We start from the raw sequence: 21,789 nt of genomic DNA on the forward strand, positions 1-21,789 counted from the left end.
GGGTGGGACCAAGGGGAGGACAAATCGTCCTGGAGCGGGGGCTGTGGTGAGGTGCGCTAGGGGGGAGGAAGGGTGGTTCCGGGGCAGATGGTGGGGGGTGGGGAACCAGCTGGTGCCAGGTCCCTGAGGGAGACTGTGTCTTGGCGGCCGTCGGGGTACGCCACTGCGGGTTTTCATGGAGTAAGTGTACCCTCTCGACCAGCGGGTCCTCCTTGTGGAGCCACACGTGCTTGCGGAGGAGAATGGGTCCTGGAGCTGCCAGCCACGTTGGGAGCGAAACCCCGGAGGTGGACTTCCTGGGGAAGGCAAGGAGACGTTCATGGGGGGTTGCATTAGTCGCAGTGCAAAGTAGCGATCGGATGGAGTGAAGGGCTTCGGGGAGGACCTCCTGCCAGCGGGAGACCGGGAGATGTTTGGACCATAGGGCCAGCTGGACGGCCTTCCAGACCATCCCATTCTCCCTCTCCACCTGCCCGTTTCCCCGGGGGTTGTAGCTGGTCGTCCTGCTCGAGGCAATGCCCTTGCTGAGCAGGTCCTGGCGCAGCTCATCACTCATTTTTTTTTTTTTTTTTTTTAAATTTAGAGTACCCAATTATTTTTTCCAATTAAGGGGCAATTTAGCGCGGCCAATCCACCTACTCTGCACATCTTTGGGTTGTGGGGGTGAAACCCACGCAGACACGGGGAGAATGTGCAAACTCCACACGGACAGTGATCCAGGGTCAGGATTTGAACCCGGGTCCTCAGAGCCGTAGGCAGTTGTGCTAATCACTGTGCCACCGTGCCGCCCAGCTCAGCACTCATAACGGAGGATCCCCTGTTGCTGTGGATGTAGGTGGGGAAACCAAAAAGGGCGAAGATGGTGTGGAGTGCTTTGATGACTGTGGCAGACATCATATCGGGGCATGGGACGGCAAAGGGGAATCTGGAGTATTCATCGACCACGTTAAAGAAGTACGTGTTTCAGTCGGTGGAGTGGCCCTTTGAAATCCACGCTGAGGCGTTCAAAGGGGCGGGAGGCCTTCACTAGGTGTGCTCGGTCTGGCCGAAAGGAGTGCGGACTCCGCGCAGACCTGGCAGTCTCTGGTGATAGCCCTGACCTCCTCAATGGAGTAGGGCAGATTGCGGGCCTCAATGAAGTGAAAGAACTGGGTGACCCCTGGGTGACAGAGATTGTCGTACAGGGTCCGGAGTCGGTCCACTTGTGCACCGGCACAGGTACATCGGGATAGGGCATCAGGAGGCTCGTTGAGCTTACCGGGGCGATACAAAATCTCGTAATTGTAGGTGGAGAGCTCGATCCTCCACCTCAAGATTTTATCATTTTTGATCTTGCCCTGCTGCATGTTGTTAAACATGAAGGCAACCGACCGTTGGTCAGTGAGGAGAGTGAATCTCCTGCCGGCCAGGTAATGCCTCCAATGCCGCAGAGCTTCTACGATGGCTTGGGCCTGCTTCTCGACAGAGGAGTGCCGAATTTCGGAGGCATGAAGGTTGCGTCAAAAGAATGCCACAGGCCTGCCTGCCTGGTTGAGGGTGGCAGCCAGAGCGACATCTCATGCATCGCTCTCGATTGGAAGGGGAGCGTCTCGTCGACCGCATGCATCGCGGCCTTGGCGATGTCGGCCTTGATACGGTTGAAGGCCTGGTGAGCCTCGGCCATCAGGGGAAAAGCGGTGGAGTGAATGAGTGGGTGAGCCTTGTCCGCATAGTTAGGGACCTACTGGACGTAGTATGAGAAGAACCCCAGGCAGCGTTTGACGGCCTTGGGGCAGTGGGGGAGGGGGAGTTCCATGAGGGGGCGCATGCGATTGGGGTCGGGCCCTAGGACTCCATTTTGCACCACATAGCCAAGGATGGCTAAGCGGTTGGTGCTGAACACGCACTTCTCCTTGGTGTACTTAAGGTTCAGGAGTTTGGCGGTGTGTCGGTGTCAGTGGACAGTCTGTCCGTACTCTGTGTGTCCGTCCTGTGTGCGTCCGTCCTCTGTGTGTCAGTGTCCGGTCTGTCCGTCCTCTGTGTGTCCGTCCTCTGTGTGTCAATGTCCGGTCTGTCCATCCTGTGTCTGTCTGTCCACTGTGTGTCAGTGTCCAGTCTGTCCATCCTCTGTGTGTCCATCCTCTGTGTGTCCGTCCTCTGTGTGTCCGTCCTCTGTGTGTCAGTGTCTGGTCTGTCCGTCCTCTGTGCGTCCGTCCTCTGTGTGTCAGTGTCTGGTCTGTCCGTCCTCTGTGTGTCAGTGTCCTGGGTGTCCATGTCCTGGGTCTCTGTGTCGGTGGCACCCTCCCCACCGTGGCCTGCGTCCCTGGGGGCCACTGGATCTGGTACTGGTCGGGGGACGCCAGACGGCCTGGAACGACCGGCGGCTGGCCCTGCAAAACACAAGACAGCATGTATCGTTAGATAGGCGGACGGGGGTGAGGGTGTGGAGTGGGGGGCTGGGGTGAGGGTGTGGAGTGGGGGGCTGGGATAGGGGTGTAGAGTGGGGGGCTGGAATGAGGGGGTGCAGTGGGGGCTGGGGTAAGGGGGTGGAGTGGGGGCTGGGGTGAGCAGGGGGTGGAGTGGGGGCTGGGGTGAGGGTGTGGAGTGGGGGGCTGGGGTGAGAGTGTAGTGTGAGGGGCTGGGGTGAGGGGGTGGAGTGAGGACTGGGGTGAGGGGGTGGAGTGGAGGCTGTGATGAGGGGGTGCAGTGGGGGCTGGGGTGAGGGGGTGGAGTGAGGACTGGGGTGAGGGGGTGCAGTCAGGCAGGGGAATCTCACTTGGTGCTGCACCTTCGACCTGGCAATCTCTCAGTCCTTGGGTCTGCCTGCGAGGTCCAGTGCCCTCTGCTCATGGACAGTGAGAGCGTGCAGGATGGGTGGGCCCCCTCTGTTTTTTCCCTCTCCATGTGGCTGCGGGCGCTCTTATCCGGGGGGCGGGGGGAAACAAACATTAATGTTAGGCGGTCAGACACATGCAGCGCAGCTGTTGGGTATTTGATGGCATAGGGGCACAAGGCCAATGCAGCTGGCATTGGTGGGTCCAGCCCATGTGGGTCAGGGAGGGGGTTGTGCCATCCTCCTGGGGGGGGGGGCATTGTCCGTGGGGTGTGCCCCACAGCGCTGACGGCCTCGCCCATCTCCCTCCACATGCGCCGGACGGTGCTGCGTGGCCTGTTGCCGCCTGGTCCGGGGTACATGACTGTCCCTCTTCTCCTCCACCGCGTCCAACAGCAAGTTGAGGTCATGGTCCCTAAACCTTAGTCGGGGCAACACGGCGGGCAACAGCCATCTTGAAGTGTCGGCAGTGTGCGCCGCTAGCGCAACTTATGCGACGTGGCGCCACATCACTGACGCGGCCCGCCTATCCGCCGCCGGTCTGGGGCAGCTCCAACCGTGTTTTCGTGGCGCCCATGCTGGACCCTTGTGCGCCGCAGCATCGCTGCTCCTAGCGGCGCACTGACGTTATCGTAAAACGCTCTGGCATTTACGGTGGCATCGACACTCTGTCTCTGTAACGGAGAATCCCGCCCCATGACTTCCCCCTTCATAACGAGTTGCAGTTCTTTAAATATGCTGTTTTATCTAACTTGATACTCGTCAGCCAAATTTTCTGGGTGAGCCTTCCATGTTCAGGCAAATTATTCAAACAAGGGGAAGAAATTCCCATCGTTAAATTTGGCTTCCTTCTGAGCTAGCGCTACAGAAGCGCCAGCTCAAACTCAATTTTTGCAATCCTCACAATATCGGAGCTTTACATTAGAAATCACAGCTGAAATAATTTATTTGCCTTGCAGATGTACTAGAGAAGAGCAGACTAACATAGTGTCAAACGGGAAGGATCAATTTGCAAGATTCTACTTTGAGGCATTCCGCTTCACTGAGCATCGAAACCTGTCTGTTTCTACCTTCTATCTACACTGCATAACACGTCTCTGTGCAAAAGCAGTTTGCAGTGACTTTTATGTAAGTACAAAGTAAATATATTTTTGAATAGAAAAATAGGAGTTGAATTCCAACTGCACGTGAGGCATGAGTGTGAATCCAGAAGGTAGAAGTGGAGAAGCCTTTGCAATTATTTAACGGGTTTGGCATTCTTGCAGTTTGTATGGATGAAAGTGGAGTTGCAGGGTGGTTGACTGAGCTGACCATGGAACCATCAAAAAGGAACCATTCAAGCAGGGGCGTACTGAGGAATGTAATTGTGATGAACGGTATTAATAACTGCTGTAAACGGTACCTGACCTTTAATACCTTGCCCCTTTAAGATGCTTGGAACCCTGGGGGACTCCGCCTCTGGCTACGCCCCCGGGAAAAGGTATATAGGATAAGGCTCCATGTGGTGAGCACACTTCTCTCGGATGCTGCTCAGTTCTCTGTAGATTAAAGCCTTTTGATTACCGACCTCGCTCTCGCGTCGTAATTGAGGGTGCCTCAGTAATCTTAGTACAGAACAGTATAGGCCAGGGGATAGATAGAGTTTTCTGTAGCCGAGAGTCCAGAAGGCTGTGACAGCTGCTTGGGGGTGAAGAGGAACATGCAGAGTGATGCATTATCAATTAGACGAGACGAGAGTAGAAAGTGATCGAGGCTTTATTACACAGAGATGTGTGGCCTCCTACAGCAGCTGATGAAATGGCTACTGTACGGAGAGCACACATATTTATACTCTGCCTACTGGGCAGAGCCAGCAGGCAGGGATCTACCCCGTACCTGTAGTACAGGGGCCTTACCGTAAAACCCACATATATACAACATAATACATCAGTGGTGACTACCATATTCACCCCCGGTTAAAAATCAGTCCAGTGGGGGTGGTGGAGAACTATATACAGACAGGTTGCTTTTAAAAATCACAGATAATATTACAAATTTAGGCGGTCCAGTGCCTTGATCTGTTGTCGAGAGCGCCGCAGGGCTGGTGGCGACTCTGGCGCCGGCTTGGTCTTCGGTGACTTCGGGAGCATGTTGAAATCCTCTTCATCCCCGGGTGGGACCAAGGGGAGGACGGATTGTCCTGGAGCGGGGGCTGCGGTGGAATGCACCGGGGGAAGGGAGGCTGGCGCCGGGGCAGAGGGGGGTGTATGTGGGGAACCAGCTAGTGCCAGGTCCCTGAGGGAGACTGTGTCTTGGCGGCCATCGGGGTACGCTACATAAGCGTACTGCGGGTTGGCGTGGAGTAGCTGTACCCTCTCAACCAACGGGTCCGCCTTGTGGATTCGCACGTGTCTACGGAGGAGAACGGGTCCTGGAGCTGCCAGCCACGTTGGGAGCGAAACCCCAGAGGTGGACTTCCTGGGGAAGGCAAAGAGACGTTCATAGGGGGTTTCGTTAGTCGGCGTGCACAGAAGCGACCAAATGGAGTGAAGTGCGTCGGGGAGGACCTCCTGCCAGCGGGAGGCCGGGAGATGTCTGGACCGTAGGGCCAGCTGGACAGCCCTCCAGACCATCCCATTCTCCCGCTCCACCTGCCCGTTGCCCCTGGGGTTGTAGCTGGTCATCCTGCTCGAGGCAATGCCCCTGCGGAGCAGGAACTGGCGCAGCTCATCGCTCATAAATGAGGATCCCCGGTTGCTGTGCACGTAAGCGGGGAAACCGAACAGAGCGAAGATGGTGTTGAGGACTTTGATGACGGTGGCAGACGTCATATCAGGGCATGGGACGGCAAAGGGGAATTGGGAATATTCGTTGACCACATTGAGGAAGTATGTGTTTCGGTCGGTGGAGGGGAGGGGCCCTTTGAAGTCCACGCTGAGGCATTCAAAGGGGCGGGAGGCCTTCACCAGGCACGCACGGTCTGGCTGGTAGAAGTGCGGTTTACACTCTGGCAGTCTCTGGTGATAGCCCTGACTTCCTTGATGGAGTAGGGCAGATTGCGGGCCTCAATGAAGTGGTAAAAACATGTGACTCCTGGGTGACAAAGATTGTCGTGCAGGGTCTGGGGTCGGTCCACTTGTGCGCTGGCACATGTACATCGGGATAGGGCATCGGGGGGCTCGTTGAGCTTACCGGGGCGATACAAAATCTCGTGATTGTAGGTGGAGAGCTCGATCCTCCACCTCAAGATTTTATCGTTTTTGATCTTGCCCCGCTGTGTGTTGTTAAACATGAAGGCAACTGACCGTTGGTCAGTGAGGAGAGTGAATCTCCTGCCGGCCAGGTAATGCCTCCAATGTCGCACAGCTTCAACGATGGCTTGGGCGGAGGAGTGCCGAATTTCGGAGGCATGGGGGGTGCGGGAAAAGAATGCCACGGGCCTGCCTGCCTGGTTGAGGGTGGTGGCCAGAGCAGCATCTGATGCATCGCTCTCGACTTGGAAGGGGAGCGTCTTGTCAACCGCATTCATCGCGGCCTCGGCGATGTCGGCCTTGATACGGTTGAAGGCCTGGTGAGCCTCGGCCGTCAGTGGGAAAATGTGGATTGAATGAGTGGGCGGGCCTTGTCCGCATAGTTTGGGACCCACTGGGCGTAATACGAAAAGAACCCCAAGCATTGTTTGAGGGCCTTGGGGCAGTGGGGGAGGGGGAGTTCCATGAGGGGGTGCATGCGATCGGGGTCAGGCCCTAGAACTCCATTCTGAACCACATAGCCGAGGATGGCTAATCGGTTCGTGCTGAACATGCACTTCTCCTTGTTGTAAGTGAGGTTGAGGAGAGTGGCAGTGTGGAGACATTTGGAAAGGTTAGCGTCGTGGTCCTGTTGGTCGTGGCCGCAGATGGTGACGTTGTCCAGGTACGGGAAAGTGGCCCGCAATCCGTACCGGTCAACCATTAGGTCCATCTCTCGTTGGAAGACCGAGACCCCGTTGGTGACGCCGAAGGGAACCCTAAGGAAATGGTAAAGACGGCTGTCTGCTTCTTACGCAGTGTATGGGCGGTCCGCCTTACGAATGGGGAGCTGGTGGTAGGCAGATTCCAGGTCCACTGTCGAGAAGACCCGGTATTGTGCAAACTGATTGACCATATCAGATATGCGTGGCAGGGGGTACGCGTCGAGCTGCGTGTACCGATTGATGGTCTGACTGTAGTCAACGAACATCCTGTTTTTCTCTCCGGTTTTCACCACTACCACTTGGGCTGTCCAGGGGCTGTTGCTGGCCTTGATCATACCTCCCCGCAGCAGTCGCTGGACCTCAGACCTGATGAAGGTCCTGTCCTGGGCACTGTACCGTCTGTTCCTGGTGGCGACAGGTTTGCAATCTGGGGTTAGGTTTGCAAAAAGGGAAGGCGGGTCGAACTTAAGGGTCGCAAGGCCGCAAACAGTAAGGGGTGGTAAGGGCCCGCCAAATTTCAGGGTTAGGCTCTGGAGGTTGCACTGGAAGTCAAGGCCGAGTAGCAAGGCAGCGCAGAGGTTGTGGAGGACGTAGAGGCGGAAGCCGCTGAACTCTACACCCTGGACGGTGCGGGTGGCGATGCAGTACCCCCGGATTGCCTCGGAGTGGGATACGGAGGCCAGGGAGATTCTCTGGTTAGCGGGGTGTACCACGAGGGAGCAGTGCCTTACCATATTGGGGTGGATGAAGCTCTCAGTGCTCCCGGAGTCCAGAAGGCAGGAGGTCTCGTGCCCGTTGACCTTCACCTTTGTCGAAGCGGTCGTGAGGTTCTGCAGTCGAGACTGGTCAATCGTGACCGAGACGAGAGCGGCCTGATGAGGTGCCCGACGGGCAGGGGTCCTGAGGCGAGTAAGATGGCGGCGCCCACGGGCTGCACGTGTCCTGGGGTAGGCAAGATGGCGACACCCTCGGGCCGCACGTGTCCTGGGGCTGGCAAGATGGCGCCGCCCATTGGTTCTGAGGCAGGTAAGATGGCAGCGCCCATGGGCCGCATGTGTTGTGAGTCGAGCAAGATGGCGGCGCCCACGGGCCGCACGTGGTCCGAGGAGGGAAGATGGCGGCGCCCACTGGCCGCATGTAGGGGGTGCCGGGACAATAGCGGCGATTGAGCAGGCCTGGCACACTGCAGCGAAATGTCCCTCCTTGCCACAGGTCTTGCAGAGCGCGCTCCGCACCGGGCAGCACTGCCGGGGGTGTTTTGACTGTCCGCAGAAGTAGCATTTGGGTCCCCCGGGGTTGGTTGGCTGCCGCGCAGCGCAGGCGTGTGGTTGGCTGGGGGTGGTCGCTGACGGGGTCCATGATGGGGTGGCCATCGGCGGGGTCCACGATGCGGGATTGGGCCGCGTGGTCGGGAGCATAGGCTTGTACATTGCGTGAGGCGACTGTAAGCGAGAGCGCTAGTTTTTTGGTTGCCTCGAGGTCAAGCGTGGTCCCTTCTAAGAGGCGCTGGCGAAGGTAGTCAGACCCGATGCCAGTAACGAAAGTGTCTCTCATCAGCAGGTTCGAATGTTCAGTGGCCGAAACGGCCTGGCAGTCACAGTCTCTCACTAGGGCGAGCAGGGCATGCCAGAAATCTTCCACAGACTCACCGGGAAGTTGGTGCCGCGTGGACAGGAGGTGCCTGGCGTAGATCTTGTTGGTCCACTGAGCGTAATTCTCCTTCAGTAGCGCCATGGCCTCTGTGTGGGTCGGCACGACGAGGGGTAAAACGTTTGAGCTCAGCCGTGTGTACAGAATATGGAGCTTCTGTTCTTCTGGGATTGGGTCTGGCACAGACCCGATGTATGCTTCAAAGCAAGCTAGCCAATGTTCAAAGTCTTTTTTGGCGTTGTCTGCTTGAGGATGCAGCTGCAGGCGATCCGGCTTGATGCGGAGGTCCAGCTCTGAAAAATCTCAGTGTAATAAATTGATGCACTATCAATTAGGACGAGACGAGAGTAGAATGTAATTGAGGCTTTATTACACAGAGATGTGTGGCCTCGTACAGCAGCTGACGAAATGGCTGCAGCTCGGAGAGCCCACACATTTATACTCCGCCTACTGGGCAGAGCCAGCAGGCAGGGATCTACCCCCGTACCTGTAGTACAGGGGCCTTATCGTATAATACATCAGTGGTGACTACCACACAGAGGAAGTGGAAGGATCCAGTTATCAATGACATAGACAGGACATAGGTAAAAGGATCTGCTAAGGGAGTATGAGCAGCTGGAGGCAAAATTAAAAAGCAGAACCGCAAATCTGTGCCACGAGTGAATTGGCATAGGATAAATAAAATTAGGGAGCTGAATGCAGAGTTGAAATATTGATGTGGGAGAAATGGATTTTGATTCATGGGACATTGGCATCAATACTGGGGAAAGTAGCTGTACCATTTGGACAGTCTTCACTTCAACCGTGCTGGGATCAGTGTTCTGGCAAGATGGATAACTCAGGCATTAGAGATGCCTTTAAACTAAATAGAGAGTGAGAAATCACATGGGGAAGGTGTGGTAAATTTAGGGAATGAAAGGGCATAAGAGGAGGGTGACAATAAGGATAATGATAATCTGAATGTGGCAGAAAGGGACAGAGCATTTAAATTTAAGAGTCCCCAATCAGATAAGGCTAGAGTTTGCAAAAATAGTAAAAAGACACAACTAAAGGCTCTGTATCTAAATTGACATAGCATTCATAAGATGGATGAATTGTAAGCTCAAATAGAAATAAATATGCAAGACCTGATAATTACAGAGACGAAGGTGATCAAGTTTGGAATCTGATATTCAATGATGGTTGACATTTTGGAAAGACAGAAAGTTCGCAAAAGGTTGGTGGGGTAGCTCTATTAATTAAAAATGACGTCAGTGTAATAGTGAGAGATGACCTCAGTTCTAAAGATCAAGATGTACAAGTGTTTGGGTAGAGATAACTAACAACAAAGGTAAATGCTCACTTGTAGTTTATGGGCGGAATTCTACGAACCCCTGCCGGGTCAGAGAATCGATGCAGCGCCACACTGCCCCGACACTGGGACGCAATTCTCCGCAGCTTGGAGAATTGGTGCGGCGTGGTCGGCGTGGTGCTGGTCGGGGTATGCCCCAATTCTCCGGCCCAGATGCGCCCAGCGGCCATCAACAAAAAGCCGAGTCCCGCCAGCGCCATTCTGACATCCTCTGAGCGGCGGGACCTCGGTGTTGAAGGTCCGGGGGCGGCCTGTGGGGGAGGAGGGGGGGTCCGACCGGGGGGGGGGGGGGGGGGGGGGGGCTCCGTAGTGGTCTGGCATGCGATCGGGGCCCACCAATCGGCGGGCAGGCCTCTCTACCCCTAGGCCTCCTTTCCTCCGCGCCGGCTCCTGCAGCCCTGTGCCATTTGGCATCGGGGCCAGCGCGACATTAAGGCCACTGCGCACGCGCTAGTTGCCGCCGGCCCAACTGCACATGCGCTAGTTGGCGCCGGCCCAGCTGCGCATGCGCGGACCCTGCGGCGCCAAGTTCAGGCCGGGATCGACAGCTGCAGCGGTGTAGGCCACCCTAATGCCGTCCTAGCCCCCTGTGGCCACAGAATGGGGTCCCTGAACAGGCGCCGACGCCGGAGTAAAACACTCCCGTATTTACTCCGCCGCAGGCACTTAGCCGCCCGTTGGGAGAAACCTGCCCAGTATATCCCCTAACAGTAACTACTTAGGACAGGGTTAAGCAGGAAAGAATAATGGAGGCTTGTAAGAAAGGCCTCCCCAGCAAGGCCTCGATCAGGTGCTGTTTAGTACTGGTCCACACAAATGTGGACCAGGAGTAATGGCACCTGGGGGATTGGGCATTGTGCTGGTGGCACCTTGGCACTAGCACCCAGGCAGTGCCACCTGCCAACGTGCCGGGTAGCAGTGCCAGGGTGTTCCTCGCCGAGGACAAAAGAAATGACAGAGTGCCATTGAATAGCCAGATGTTTCTCGCTGATGCAGACACCGAGAAGCATGCTGCTAAACATGCCCAAAAGCGGACTTTTTTTCCTGTGGAATCACACCAATATCGCAAAAAAACTTGTAAATCAAGAGTTGAAAGGGGTGGGGGGGAAGAATTTAAAACAATTACAAACTAAAGGGAAAAGGGAATGAGAAACATATGAGAACCAAAAGATGACAGATTCCCAGGTCCTGATGGGCGTCAGCCAAGTGGCTACTGAGATAATAGATGCATTGGTTATAATTTTCCAACATTTCCTAGATTCTGGAAAGGTCCTATCAGATTGAAAAATAGCAATGTAACTCATACAGAAAACAGGAAACTACAGGCCAGTTAGTCTAACATCTGTCAAAGGGAAAATACTAGAACCTATTATTAAGGAGGTTCTAGCAGGGCACTTAGAAAATTCTATAGTATTGGAAAATCTTATAGTATAACAGAGAGTAGAAATAAATGGGTTTTAATAATATTTAATAATAAAATAAATATTTGGGTTAACAAGTTGTAGCCACTGGAGTGCCACAAGAATCCATGTTGGGACCTTAAACAATCTTAATCTATATCAATAACATGGATGAAGGGACCAAATGTATGGTTGCTAGATATGCTGATGACAGAAAGAAAGAATATGGGCGTGATCTGACGATCTCATTGCATCCAATACGGGACACGGCAAGGCTGGTAAATGTTGCAACAAGCCTCTCGTTAGATTTATGATGTTCGTTACGCCTCACAGGATCTAACGAGATCTTGCGAGGATTTGCGGTCTGGATCTCGCCCTCATTGGGCATGAGCCAGATTTGCATAATCAAGTGAGTAGTTAATCTCAATTGAATATGTCTGCGCCGGAGATACCCAAAGTGCGGATCTAACGGTATTGCCTCGGAGAACTCGACCAGGCGCCATTTAACACTGGTCTCACAAATATGGACCAGGCGTGACGGCACTTAGGGGGTTTCTCAGGTGGTCGGGGGACCCCTGGTGGTCAGGCTCTGGGCAGGGTGAGATCCTGGCAGCCCATTGCCACCCTGCCATCCCAATGCCATTCGGGCACCATCACACCATCAAACTGGCACACTGGCAGTGCCACCCAGGCACTTGGGCAGTGCCACCTGGGTGCCTAGATAGCATTGTCAGGCTGACTGGGGCACTGCCAGGGTGATAGGCCAGGATCCGGGCCTGGGTGTGCCCTGCCTTTATGAGGTGGGGTGCGGGAAGCTCAAGGACCCCCAATTGATAAGTTGGACTGTTGGGGGAGTCCAGAAGCTGTGAGTGGGGAGTCAAGAGATCAGAGTGCCATCTTCTTGCACTGCCGAGCTGAGCTTGTTAGTGCAGGAAACGGGTTTCTAAGTGCTGCCTCGGCAGGGCGTTCCTCGCCTAGATTCAAAATTGAAGCACAGTCCCGTTTCAAAGTGGGGTGCGCCAGGAGACACCCCACTAAATGTGCCCAAAAGGGGGATTCTGGTTTTTTTAACCATTAAATTGCATCTAAAAGAAGGTGCTGCACTCTGGACTAATTAAGCTCAGGTTTCAACTTTTAGCCACAGAAAACTTAAATTTGATCCGTTTTTCTTCTTGCATCATATTTAGCAATGCAACAGGAAAAAACGAGAAGCACCAATTATAGTCACTACACCAGTACCAGATGAATTATCTAATTCTTCAATCATTGTCTCCAGACCAATCGCAACCAAGAATGATAATGGTACGTATTCATTAATTCAATTTATATTATAATACACAAAATAAAAAATGTATTTAACACGGAATTAAACAAAAAAAGTTCCACCACTATTCTAAAGGCAATGGAACGAGCAAGCAAAAGTGTGCCCTGATTTTCTCCCAAAGTTTGGAGCTAGTTTAATTTGAACCGTGACTATACCTTAGTATAATTAATGTAATATGAATTTTGCTCTATATTTACTCTTGTTCAGGGCAGGACGGTGGCGAAATGATTAGCACTGCTGCCTCACAGCACCGAGGACCAGGGTTCAATCCTGGCCCTGGGTCACTGCCTGTGTGGAGTTTGCACATTCTCCCTGTGTGCATGTGTGTCAGCCCCACAAAGATGCACAGGGTAGGTGAATTGGCCACACTAAATTGCCCCTTAATTGGATAAAAAGAAATGGGAACTCTAATTTTTTTTTTATTTACTCTTGTTCTAGCCTAAACCGATGTGAAAGATACAATACTGAACTACCTCAATTGTAATATTGAGACTCCTGAACTTAACATCACTATTTTCACTGCAACCTTTATCAATTATATTACCAGCTGTACTCAGGATGGTACAATGTTATAGGGAACTCCATAGTAATAATAATAATAATAGCACAGATAGGCACTTCTGTGGAAATGAAAGAGACTCCAGGATGGTGTTGCCTCTCTGGTGCCAGGGTCCAGGATGTCTCTGAATGAACACAGGAGATTTTGAAGGGGGAGGGTGAACAGCCAGAGGTCATAGTACACATAGGTACTAACGAAATAGGCAAGAAGAGCGACAAGGTCCTGCACAAGGAGTTCGGGGACCTCGAGGATTGTAATCTCCCTGTGCCACGTGCCAGTGAGGCGGGAAATAGGAGGATAGTGCAGCTAAACACGTGGCTACACCAGTGGTGTAGGAGGGAGGATTTCAGATTTCTGAACCATTGGAATCTCTTTCGGGGCAGGTGTGACCTGTTCAAGAAGGTGGGTTGCATCTAAACTCAAGGGCACCAATATCCTGGCAGGGAGGTTTGCTAGTGTCACTCGGGAGGAAGAGTCTTTTTCAATGTGTAAAAGGTAAGAGAGAGGCAAAAATAGACATTGGACCACTGGAATACTTGGCTGGAGAAGTAATAATATGAAACAAAGAAATGGCAGACGAACTGAATAGTTACTTTGCATCTGTCCTTACGGTGGAAGACACCAGTGGATGCCAGAGCTCCAGGAGAATCAGGGGTCAGAGGTGAGTGCAGTGGCCATCACTAAGGAGAAGGTTCTGGGGAAACTGAAAGGTCTGAAGGTGGATAAGTCACCTGGACCAGATGGACTACACCCCAGGGTTCTAAAAGAGATAGCTGAGGAAATTGTGGAAGCATTTTTGATGATCTTTCAGGAATCACTGGAGGCAGGAAGGGTCTCAGAGGACTGGAAAGTGGCTATTGTAACACCACTGTTTAAGAAGGAAGGGAGGCAGAAGACAGGAAATTATAGGCCGGTTAGCCTGACTTCAGACATTGATAAGATTTTAGAGTCCATTATTAAAGATGAGATCGCGGAGTACTTGGAAGTGTATGATAAAATAGGACTAAGTCAGCTTAGGCTTTGTCAAAGGGAGGTCATGTCTGACAAATCTGTTAGAGTTCTTTGAGGAGGCAACAAGGAAGTTAAACAAAGGGGAACCAGAGGACGTGATTTATTTAGATTTTCAGAAGGCTTTTGACAAGGTGGTGCATAGGAGATTGCTGAATAAGTTAAGAGCCCATGGGTAACATCCTGGCATGGATAGACGATTAGCTGACTGGCAGAAAGCAGAGAGTGGAGGTAAAGGGGTCTTTTCCAGGGTGGCAGCCGGTGACTAGTGGTGTGCCTCAGAGGTCTGTGCTGGGACCACAACTTTTCACAATATACATTAATGATCTGGAAGAAGGAACTGAAAGCACAGTTGCTAAGTTTGCAGATGATACAAAGATCTGTAGAGGGGCAGGTAGTATTGAGGAAGCAGGCAGGCTGCAGAAGGACTTGGACAGGCTAGGACAGTGGGCAAAGAAGTAGCAGATGGAATACAATGTGGAAAAGTGTGAGGTTATGCACTTTGGAAGGAGAAATGGAGGTACAGACTATTTTCTGAATGGGAAGATGCTTTGGAAATAAGAAGCACAAAGGGACTTGGGAGTCCTTGTTCACGATTCTTTTAAGATTAACGTGTAAGTTCAGTCGACAGTTAGGAAGGCAAATGCAATGTTAGCATTCCAGGATGCACTTCTGAGGCTATATAAGGCTCTCGTCAGACCCCATTTGGAGTATTGTGAGCATCTTTGGGTCCCGTATCTAAGCAAAGATGTTCTGGCCTTGGAAAGGGTCCAGAGGAGGATCACAAGAATGATCCTTGGAATGAAGAGCTTGTCGTATGAAGAACGGTTGAGGATTCTGGGTCTGAACTCGTAGGAGTTTTGAAGGATGAGGGGGGATCTTATTGAAACTTACAGGATATTCTCTTATGGTCCTTTGGTCTAATGGCTCAGAATCTAATCATTGACTAGTTCTAGTAGGTCAATTTTGACTTTTTGGTTGAACACCAAAATTCATAATGTAGAGGCAACTTCAAATGTGAGGCACCGGTTGCATTAACATTGGCCCAGCAAGTTACAGGATGTCAAATGTCTTGCAATCCCTTTCCTTATGCACCATCACCCCACCCATATTAAATTCAAAATCGTCTTGCTCACTGCCTTTACAAGTCTACTAATAACTTCACCGAATCATGGAATTGTTCTGGAGCAGAAGGAGGCCATTCAGCCTGTTAATTTGCACCAACTCTCCGAATGAGCAAAATTATTTAGTGCCATTCTCCTGCATTTTCCCTGGAACACTCTATATTGTTTCTATTCAAATAATCATCCAATGCCCTCTTGAATGCCTCGATTGAACCTGCCACCACCACACTTCCAGGCAGTTCATTCCAGACCCGAATCACATGCTGTGAGAAAAAGGTTTTTCCTCACATCATATTTGCTTTTTTTGCAAATCGCTTGAAATCTGTGCCCTCTCATTCTTGATCCTTTTACGAATGGGAAGTGTCTCCCTGTCTATTCTGTCCAGACCCCTCATGAGTTTGAACATCTCCAGCAAACCTCCTCAGCTTTCTTTTCTCCATGATGTGGAGATGCCGGCATTGGACTGGAGTGAGCACAGTAAGAAGTCTTACAACACCAGGTCAAAGTCCAAAAGGTTTGTTTTGAATCACTAGCTTTCAGAGCACAGCTCCTTCCTCAGGTGAATAAAGAAAGATATATTTAGACAAAGTCAATGATGCAAGATGATATTTTGAATGCGAGTCTTTGCAGGTAATTAGGTCTTTACAGGTCCAGATGGAGCAACTGGAGAGAGGGATAATCACAGGTTAAAAAGGTGTGAATTGTCTCATGCCAGGACAGTTGATAGGATTTTGCAAGCCCAGGCCAGATGGTGGGGGGTGAATGTAATGCAACATGAATCCAAGGTCCCAGTTGAGGCCGTACTCATATGTGCGGAACTTGGCTAAGTTTCTTTTCTCCAAGGAGAATACACCCAACTTCTCCAACCTATTGTCATAACCAAAGTTTTTCATCGCTGGAACCATTTTAAAAAAACCTCTTATGCACTCTCTCCAATGCGTTCACATCCTTCCTAAAGTGTGGCTCCAGAACTGCACAATACCCCAGCACTAACTAGTGCCCCATACAAGTTCAGCATAACTTCCATGCCCTTGTACCATTAATGTCCCTACAGTATTAATAATCCCAGGATACTGAATGTTTTATGAACAGCTCTCTCCCCTTGTGCTGCCTTCTTCAATGATTCCTCTGCTACTGCACACCCTTCAGAGTCGTGTCCTTTATTTCATACTGTTTTTCCATATTAATCCAACCAAAATGAATCACCTCACACTTCTCTGCATTTAACTTCATCTGCCACCTATTTACCCACCCCAGTAACTTCTGTATGTCCTTTTAAATTACTTCACTGTCCTATTCAAGTTTACAATGCTTCCAAGTTTTGTATCGACCACAAACTTTGAAATTGTTCCCTGAACTCCATGATCTGGATCATTAATATATTTGAGGAAAGACAAGGGGCGCAATTTTCAGGCCTCATTGCCCTCTTGCTCAAGTGAAACGAGGCCGGTGAATAGCAGGAGAGGCCAAAAACGAGACGCACCAAGTGCCAAACAGTTTGTGATGCAACCGGCCCGCTCACGTAGGCGAAATCAGGATCTCACCGTGACGTGACAAAAAAATAATTATCACCATTTAAGTCCAACTTCCATACAATTAAAGAGTGCCACCCATATCGAATGGCCTCTTGTCATTCAGCGGCCTCCCCAGCAAGTGCTCAAGCTGGCACTTAGTACCAGTACTCCTTTTGAAAAATTTGAACTTGTCGGAAGGGCTTCTGTGGGGAGCCGGAGGGCCCCAGCTCACTTGTCGGCAGCACATGCACAGCCGTACCACCCTGTCCCGTGTGCTGACTCTGAGAGCTGACTGTCTCATCAGAGGGATGGAACTCGGGGGAGCTAATGGCCATCGTCACCACTCCATGGGACGGCTCCAGGTTGGCACCCACCGACCCATCCTCCACAGGACCCTGGGGTTCACCTTGGGATGGAGCGACAGCTGGTTCGAGCCCTGGCTGCTCTTCATCATCTGTCTCTGCCAGCCCTGGCGGTTCCCCATGGTCCGCACCATTGTGTCGACGCCATGTCCACTTGCAACTGGGACAAGCTCCGCAGTGCCTCAGCCATGCCCATCTGAGAGTGGGACAGTTCCCGCAGAACCTCATCAAGGTCAGCCTGGTACTAGGTCACATCCCCCAGCGAGTCAGACATTCTGACGAGACCCTCAGCCATGGCCGTCACCAACTGCATGACGCCTTGAACACCTTCACTAATTGTGCGATGCCATGCACCAGGCTTTCCACAGCGGTCGCCAGGCTAGCAGTGTTGGCCTCAGTGCCATGCACTGCTGGTGACATCTCCTGCACCTATAGCCTCTGGGACTCTACCAATCAGCTATGGACCTGCTGAGTGCGGCTGACATCTCCATCTGAATGTCTCGGCTGCTTCTTATCATCTCAGTCAACTCTGGGTACTTCTGTACCACAGGCTCAGCATCAGGCTGGGACCGTGCTGGGTCCTGGCATCCAGCAGCTCTCCACCTTCTGTCTCACCTGGGGGCTCCTGCCTCCACTTGATGTGCATCATGAGCAGTGCGGTGCTCACCAGATTGTGCCCCAAGAAGCCTGTCCACTAACATATCCCACCGAGGTGTGTGTATCTGCGCTGGTGAACGGTGGGGATGACAGCTGTGCCGAGATTATAATGGTTACATCCTCAGGGCTCTCCTCTGAGGTAGTCTCATGGGAGGCAGGAGAGGGTGATGCCTGGGATGGGCTGGCGCCATCGCCTGGAGGACCTGCTGGAGAATGGACATGTGGTCAGTGGGAAGAATAGGTAAGTCAGTAAGGCAATAACAACAAATGTTTGACAGATTCCGCGGGTGGATCTCAGTGGTTCCTCACCTCTGCGGCGTCCACCAGCCTCCAGGTGGGTGACCGATCTATCCTTGGCCACCCCAGTCACCTCCAGGTGACTCGGAAGCAGTAAGGATTCTTAAGTCTGGCACCCCTTCGCCAGTCTGTCCCCTCTCCTGATGACTATGGGAGAGCTTTTCCTCAGGAGACAGAAAGAGGGCATCGTTAGCCACATGCGTGGTTCACAATGGTGGGGTGTGCAATGATATGCAGACAGACATGTAACTAAAGGGTTAATCACAACGCTTAGCTGTGACAGTAACACTAGAGGGCACCACTAAACTACACTATATAACCAAGCTCATAGAGGCTTTAGGGCTCTTTCCATGCAGGAGTAGTTAGATAGCAGTTGTGTACCAGAGTCAGGTCACAGCCTGGACACCATGTGTTGTTCAGATACAGTTTATATAGTTATATCTCATTATTTTATTTCTATAATTAGTTCAGTAGAGTGTCAAACTCATTTATTAGTTTTATTGTCACTTAATAAATTTGTTTATTTTACATCAAAGACTCGTGTATTCTTCAAGATCATCTGCATCCATTAATGACAGATATTACTTTAACCAAGTAATACAACATGCTACCAGGGGTAGCAATATAACAGGGTGTATAAAGGGAGGGTTGGGATCTGGGGGGGATTGAAGAGGGAGGGGGGTGGAGGGAGGGTTTGGACGGATGGTGGGGGGGCCTTGGTATCTACTTACTCATGCTGCCCAGTGTAGGTCATTGACCTTTTATTGGCACTTAAGGCCTGTTCACACTCCCCGCGCTCACAGCTGCCACCACCTCGTCCCAGGTAACACTGGCTACCCTATGGCTCATGCTTTGGGGCCCTCGGGGGTACAGGATATCCCTCCTGGCCACCAGGGGGACTAGCAGCCTCCCCAGATCTGCATCCCCGAATCTTGGGGCTGGTCTCCTTGGCGCCATTATTGCGAGTTGGTTGGGGTTGGCTGAGCAACTGCTGCTCGACCTTGTTAGTGGGGGGGATTAGCGAGCGTGGTCCCGGAGAATCAGCTGGCGAGCCTTCATTTGCGATGAGAAGCCTTTGAGACCTCGTTAAGCAGACCAATTAATGCTGAATTGCGTTGCTAGCCTCGCTAAGCCGAGTGCCGCGAAGCTCGTGGTAATTCCCACTCGCTACCAGACTCAGACATTTTTCCGGAGAATCGCGCCCAAGGGTTCCAATATTGACACCCGGGACCTCCACTACAAACCTTCCTCTAACCCAAAGAATATCCATTAACCGTAACTTGCTGTTCTGTTTACTGTCACTCAGCCAATTTCCTATCCAAGTGCCAACTTTCCTTTTTGTTCCATGAGCTAGAATTTGCTCACAAGTCTGCAGCACTGTACCAAACACCTTTGAATGTCTATGTACATCATATTAACAGCATTACCCTCAACAACCTTAACCCTGTCTGTTATTGTTCAAAAAACTCCAGTAAGTTAGTTAAACATGATTTTCCTTTAAGAAATTCATGCTGGTTCTTCCTAATCATCCCACATTTTTCCATATGATTATTCATATTATTCCTAATAATTTCTAGAAGTTTCCCCACCACCCAAGTTAAACAGATTGGTCTGTAATTGCTGGGCTTATCATTACAACCTTTCGGAATAAGGGTGTAATGTTTGCAATTCTCCAGTTCTCTGACATCTCCCGAGTCTAGCGAAGACCAAAACTTTGGCCAATGCTCCTGCAATTTCCACTTTACAGCTGAAACTCCCCCATCATCTCTTCATTCTGCCCTTGTACAGAAGAACTTCTCATCCGTATTGATTTCAACCTTGATCTGAATTTACCTGGTCCACTTTCCTTACAATTCTTCACTCCTCTTATCTCTCTCACTACCCACATCTGCACCTTCACCTACAAGCATTTCCCTAGATTTGGCCATCTTCAGAAATCCTGCAATGTCTCGATCTCTTTCTTAGGTAAAGCATTCTCCAATAAAGTCCTTGCAACCTCTAATATCCATATTATCCTGTCTGTTTTAGGTCACCCTACTATCCCCCTCTGTCCCTGTATTTTCAAACGTTCTCAAACTCCCAAATCACTCTCCTCTGGCCTCCCATCTACCTGAATGCATATACTGCACTGAACTTGCACAATAACTCCATTGTTTCTGCAACTTATGTCTGAATGCAGTTAACACATCTCCTGTAATGTATTTCCATCCTGCCTCTGTACAGTCACATTGGGCATATCTTAAGGTGTTGGTCGTTCTGGGTGAGTGTGCTTAACACTCAATTTGGCTCTGTTTCTTTACTTAGCTCTGGAGTCGCCAAGTATCGTTAAGACACCACCACAAGTTCAAGGTGAAGTTCAAAGCAATAAAACCATACACCAATTAGTAAGTCCAAACAACTGAGTTACCCATGCACACGCTAAAAGGATTGAACTTATTCCTACCGCTAAATAAACTAATACTTATCTCGAAGGAACTACCGGGTCAGGGAAAAAGGCCTCTTACTCTGCTCTGGTCTGCAGACTTCAGGTTGGTATAAGTTAAAAGGGGTCAGGAGTGTCTATCTCTGGTAGCGATCGTTGTGAGACACTTACTTGCTGGCGGCTGCTGTCCGAACCCTCTCCTCTCTCTCGTTCAAGGTCTTCTTGGCAAAAGCTGGTCGAGGTGCTGGTCCACAGAGGAGTGCTAGTCAAAGAGAGAGGAGGGCTGGACGAGAAGACTGAACCATGTGTGGGACCTGTCTTTTATAGGTCCCAGGGATCCGCGCCCCTTTGGGCGGGCTCCCTTACCTGCTTGGAATCGATTGGGTCTCTTCCCAATTGAAATGTTTGAATCCCCCCCCAATACTGAGGCTGTTCCTTAGCTACTGGGCGGGCCTTCAGGGTCTTTGTTTTCAAACCTTGCTGGTGCCTGAGTGTCTGGTATCCTTTACAATGTTGCAGTTGCTTCCCCAATTGTATCCATTGTCTTTGGAATCGTTCCATTAACATGCTAATTATCCCGGTGATTGCCTCATTAGTATGCGGAATGTTCGTTTCGGTGCTGTCTGCTTTCTTAGCAGACAGAATCCACACCTGCTAGGTGCAGCCTGCTGGTGCTGACAAACATTGTCCATTTTATCCTATATGCTTTGCGTTCCTCCATTTTGTATTCAGGGAAATGGCCAACTTCGGTGGCTACAAAAGCTTCATACTTCTCTTTCTTTTCCTTGTCCACATACTATCCCTTCACAAAGTCATTCATACACGTGGGGTCTTCTTTCACATGTATGCTGCAGCACCGTAGTCAATATCTCGACCTCTACTCCTAACTGCTCAACTCCCACTGCAGAGCACAGTGAATTTTAGAAAGCTGGGAAGATTGCAGCATATGCCTATAAAGGAGCACACCCAATTTGCCTGTACAGGTATGCATTATGAGCCACTCAGTTTTACAATATTCATTGATTCCTTGTGTTCTCACAATTTTCCTATAAAAAAAGTATCATATCTCACACAGGAGTTACGGGGTATGATTGATTGTCTTCCTCATGGTTTTCGCAGAGTAAGAGCTTCCCCACTGAGGGATGGGGGAATTTCATGAAGCTATGTGAGGCACAAACCGTGGAGAGACCCTGTAGGGATTCTACTGGGGGTTGTATATATGTAACTATAAATAAACCAATGTTCTTTATTCTTACTCGGTGTAGGCTCCCCATGTTCTTATTAAAAATAGGTCCTCAAAGATATAGTGGGCAATCACCATACTGGAACTCCAGCATTTCCTGGTGAGTCCTCATCTGTTTCCATCACTGAAAAC

At 50.9% G+C, this 21,789-nt stretch overlaps 1 protein-coding gene across 1 annotated transcript in view; it reads left to right on the forward strand.

The window, feature by feature from the left end:
• Nucleotides 1-21,789, forward strand: part of LOC119968888 (zona pellucida-like domain-containing protein 1) — a 65,567-nt gene that overhangs the window by 39,554 nt on the left and 4,224 nt on the right. The window contains exons 8-9 of the mRNA XM_038801826.1: nucleotides 3,772-3,940; nucleotides 12,335-12,449. Of these exons, the coding sequence (XP_038657754.1) occupies nucleotides 3,772-3,940; nucleotides 12,335-12,449 (284 nt within the window). The remainder of the gene's footprint in view (nucleotides 1-3,771; nucleotides 3,941-12,334; nucleotides 12,450-21,789) is intronic.

This window comes from Scyliorhinus canicula, chromosome 7 (genome assembly GCF_902713615.1).
Source record: "Scyliorhinus canicula chromosome 7, sScyCan1.1, whole genome shotgun sequence".
Lineage (NCBI taxonomy): Eukaryota > Metazoa > Chordata > Chondrichthyes > Carcharhiniformes > Scyliorhinidae > Scyliorhinus > Scyliorhinus canicula.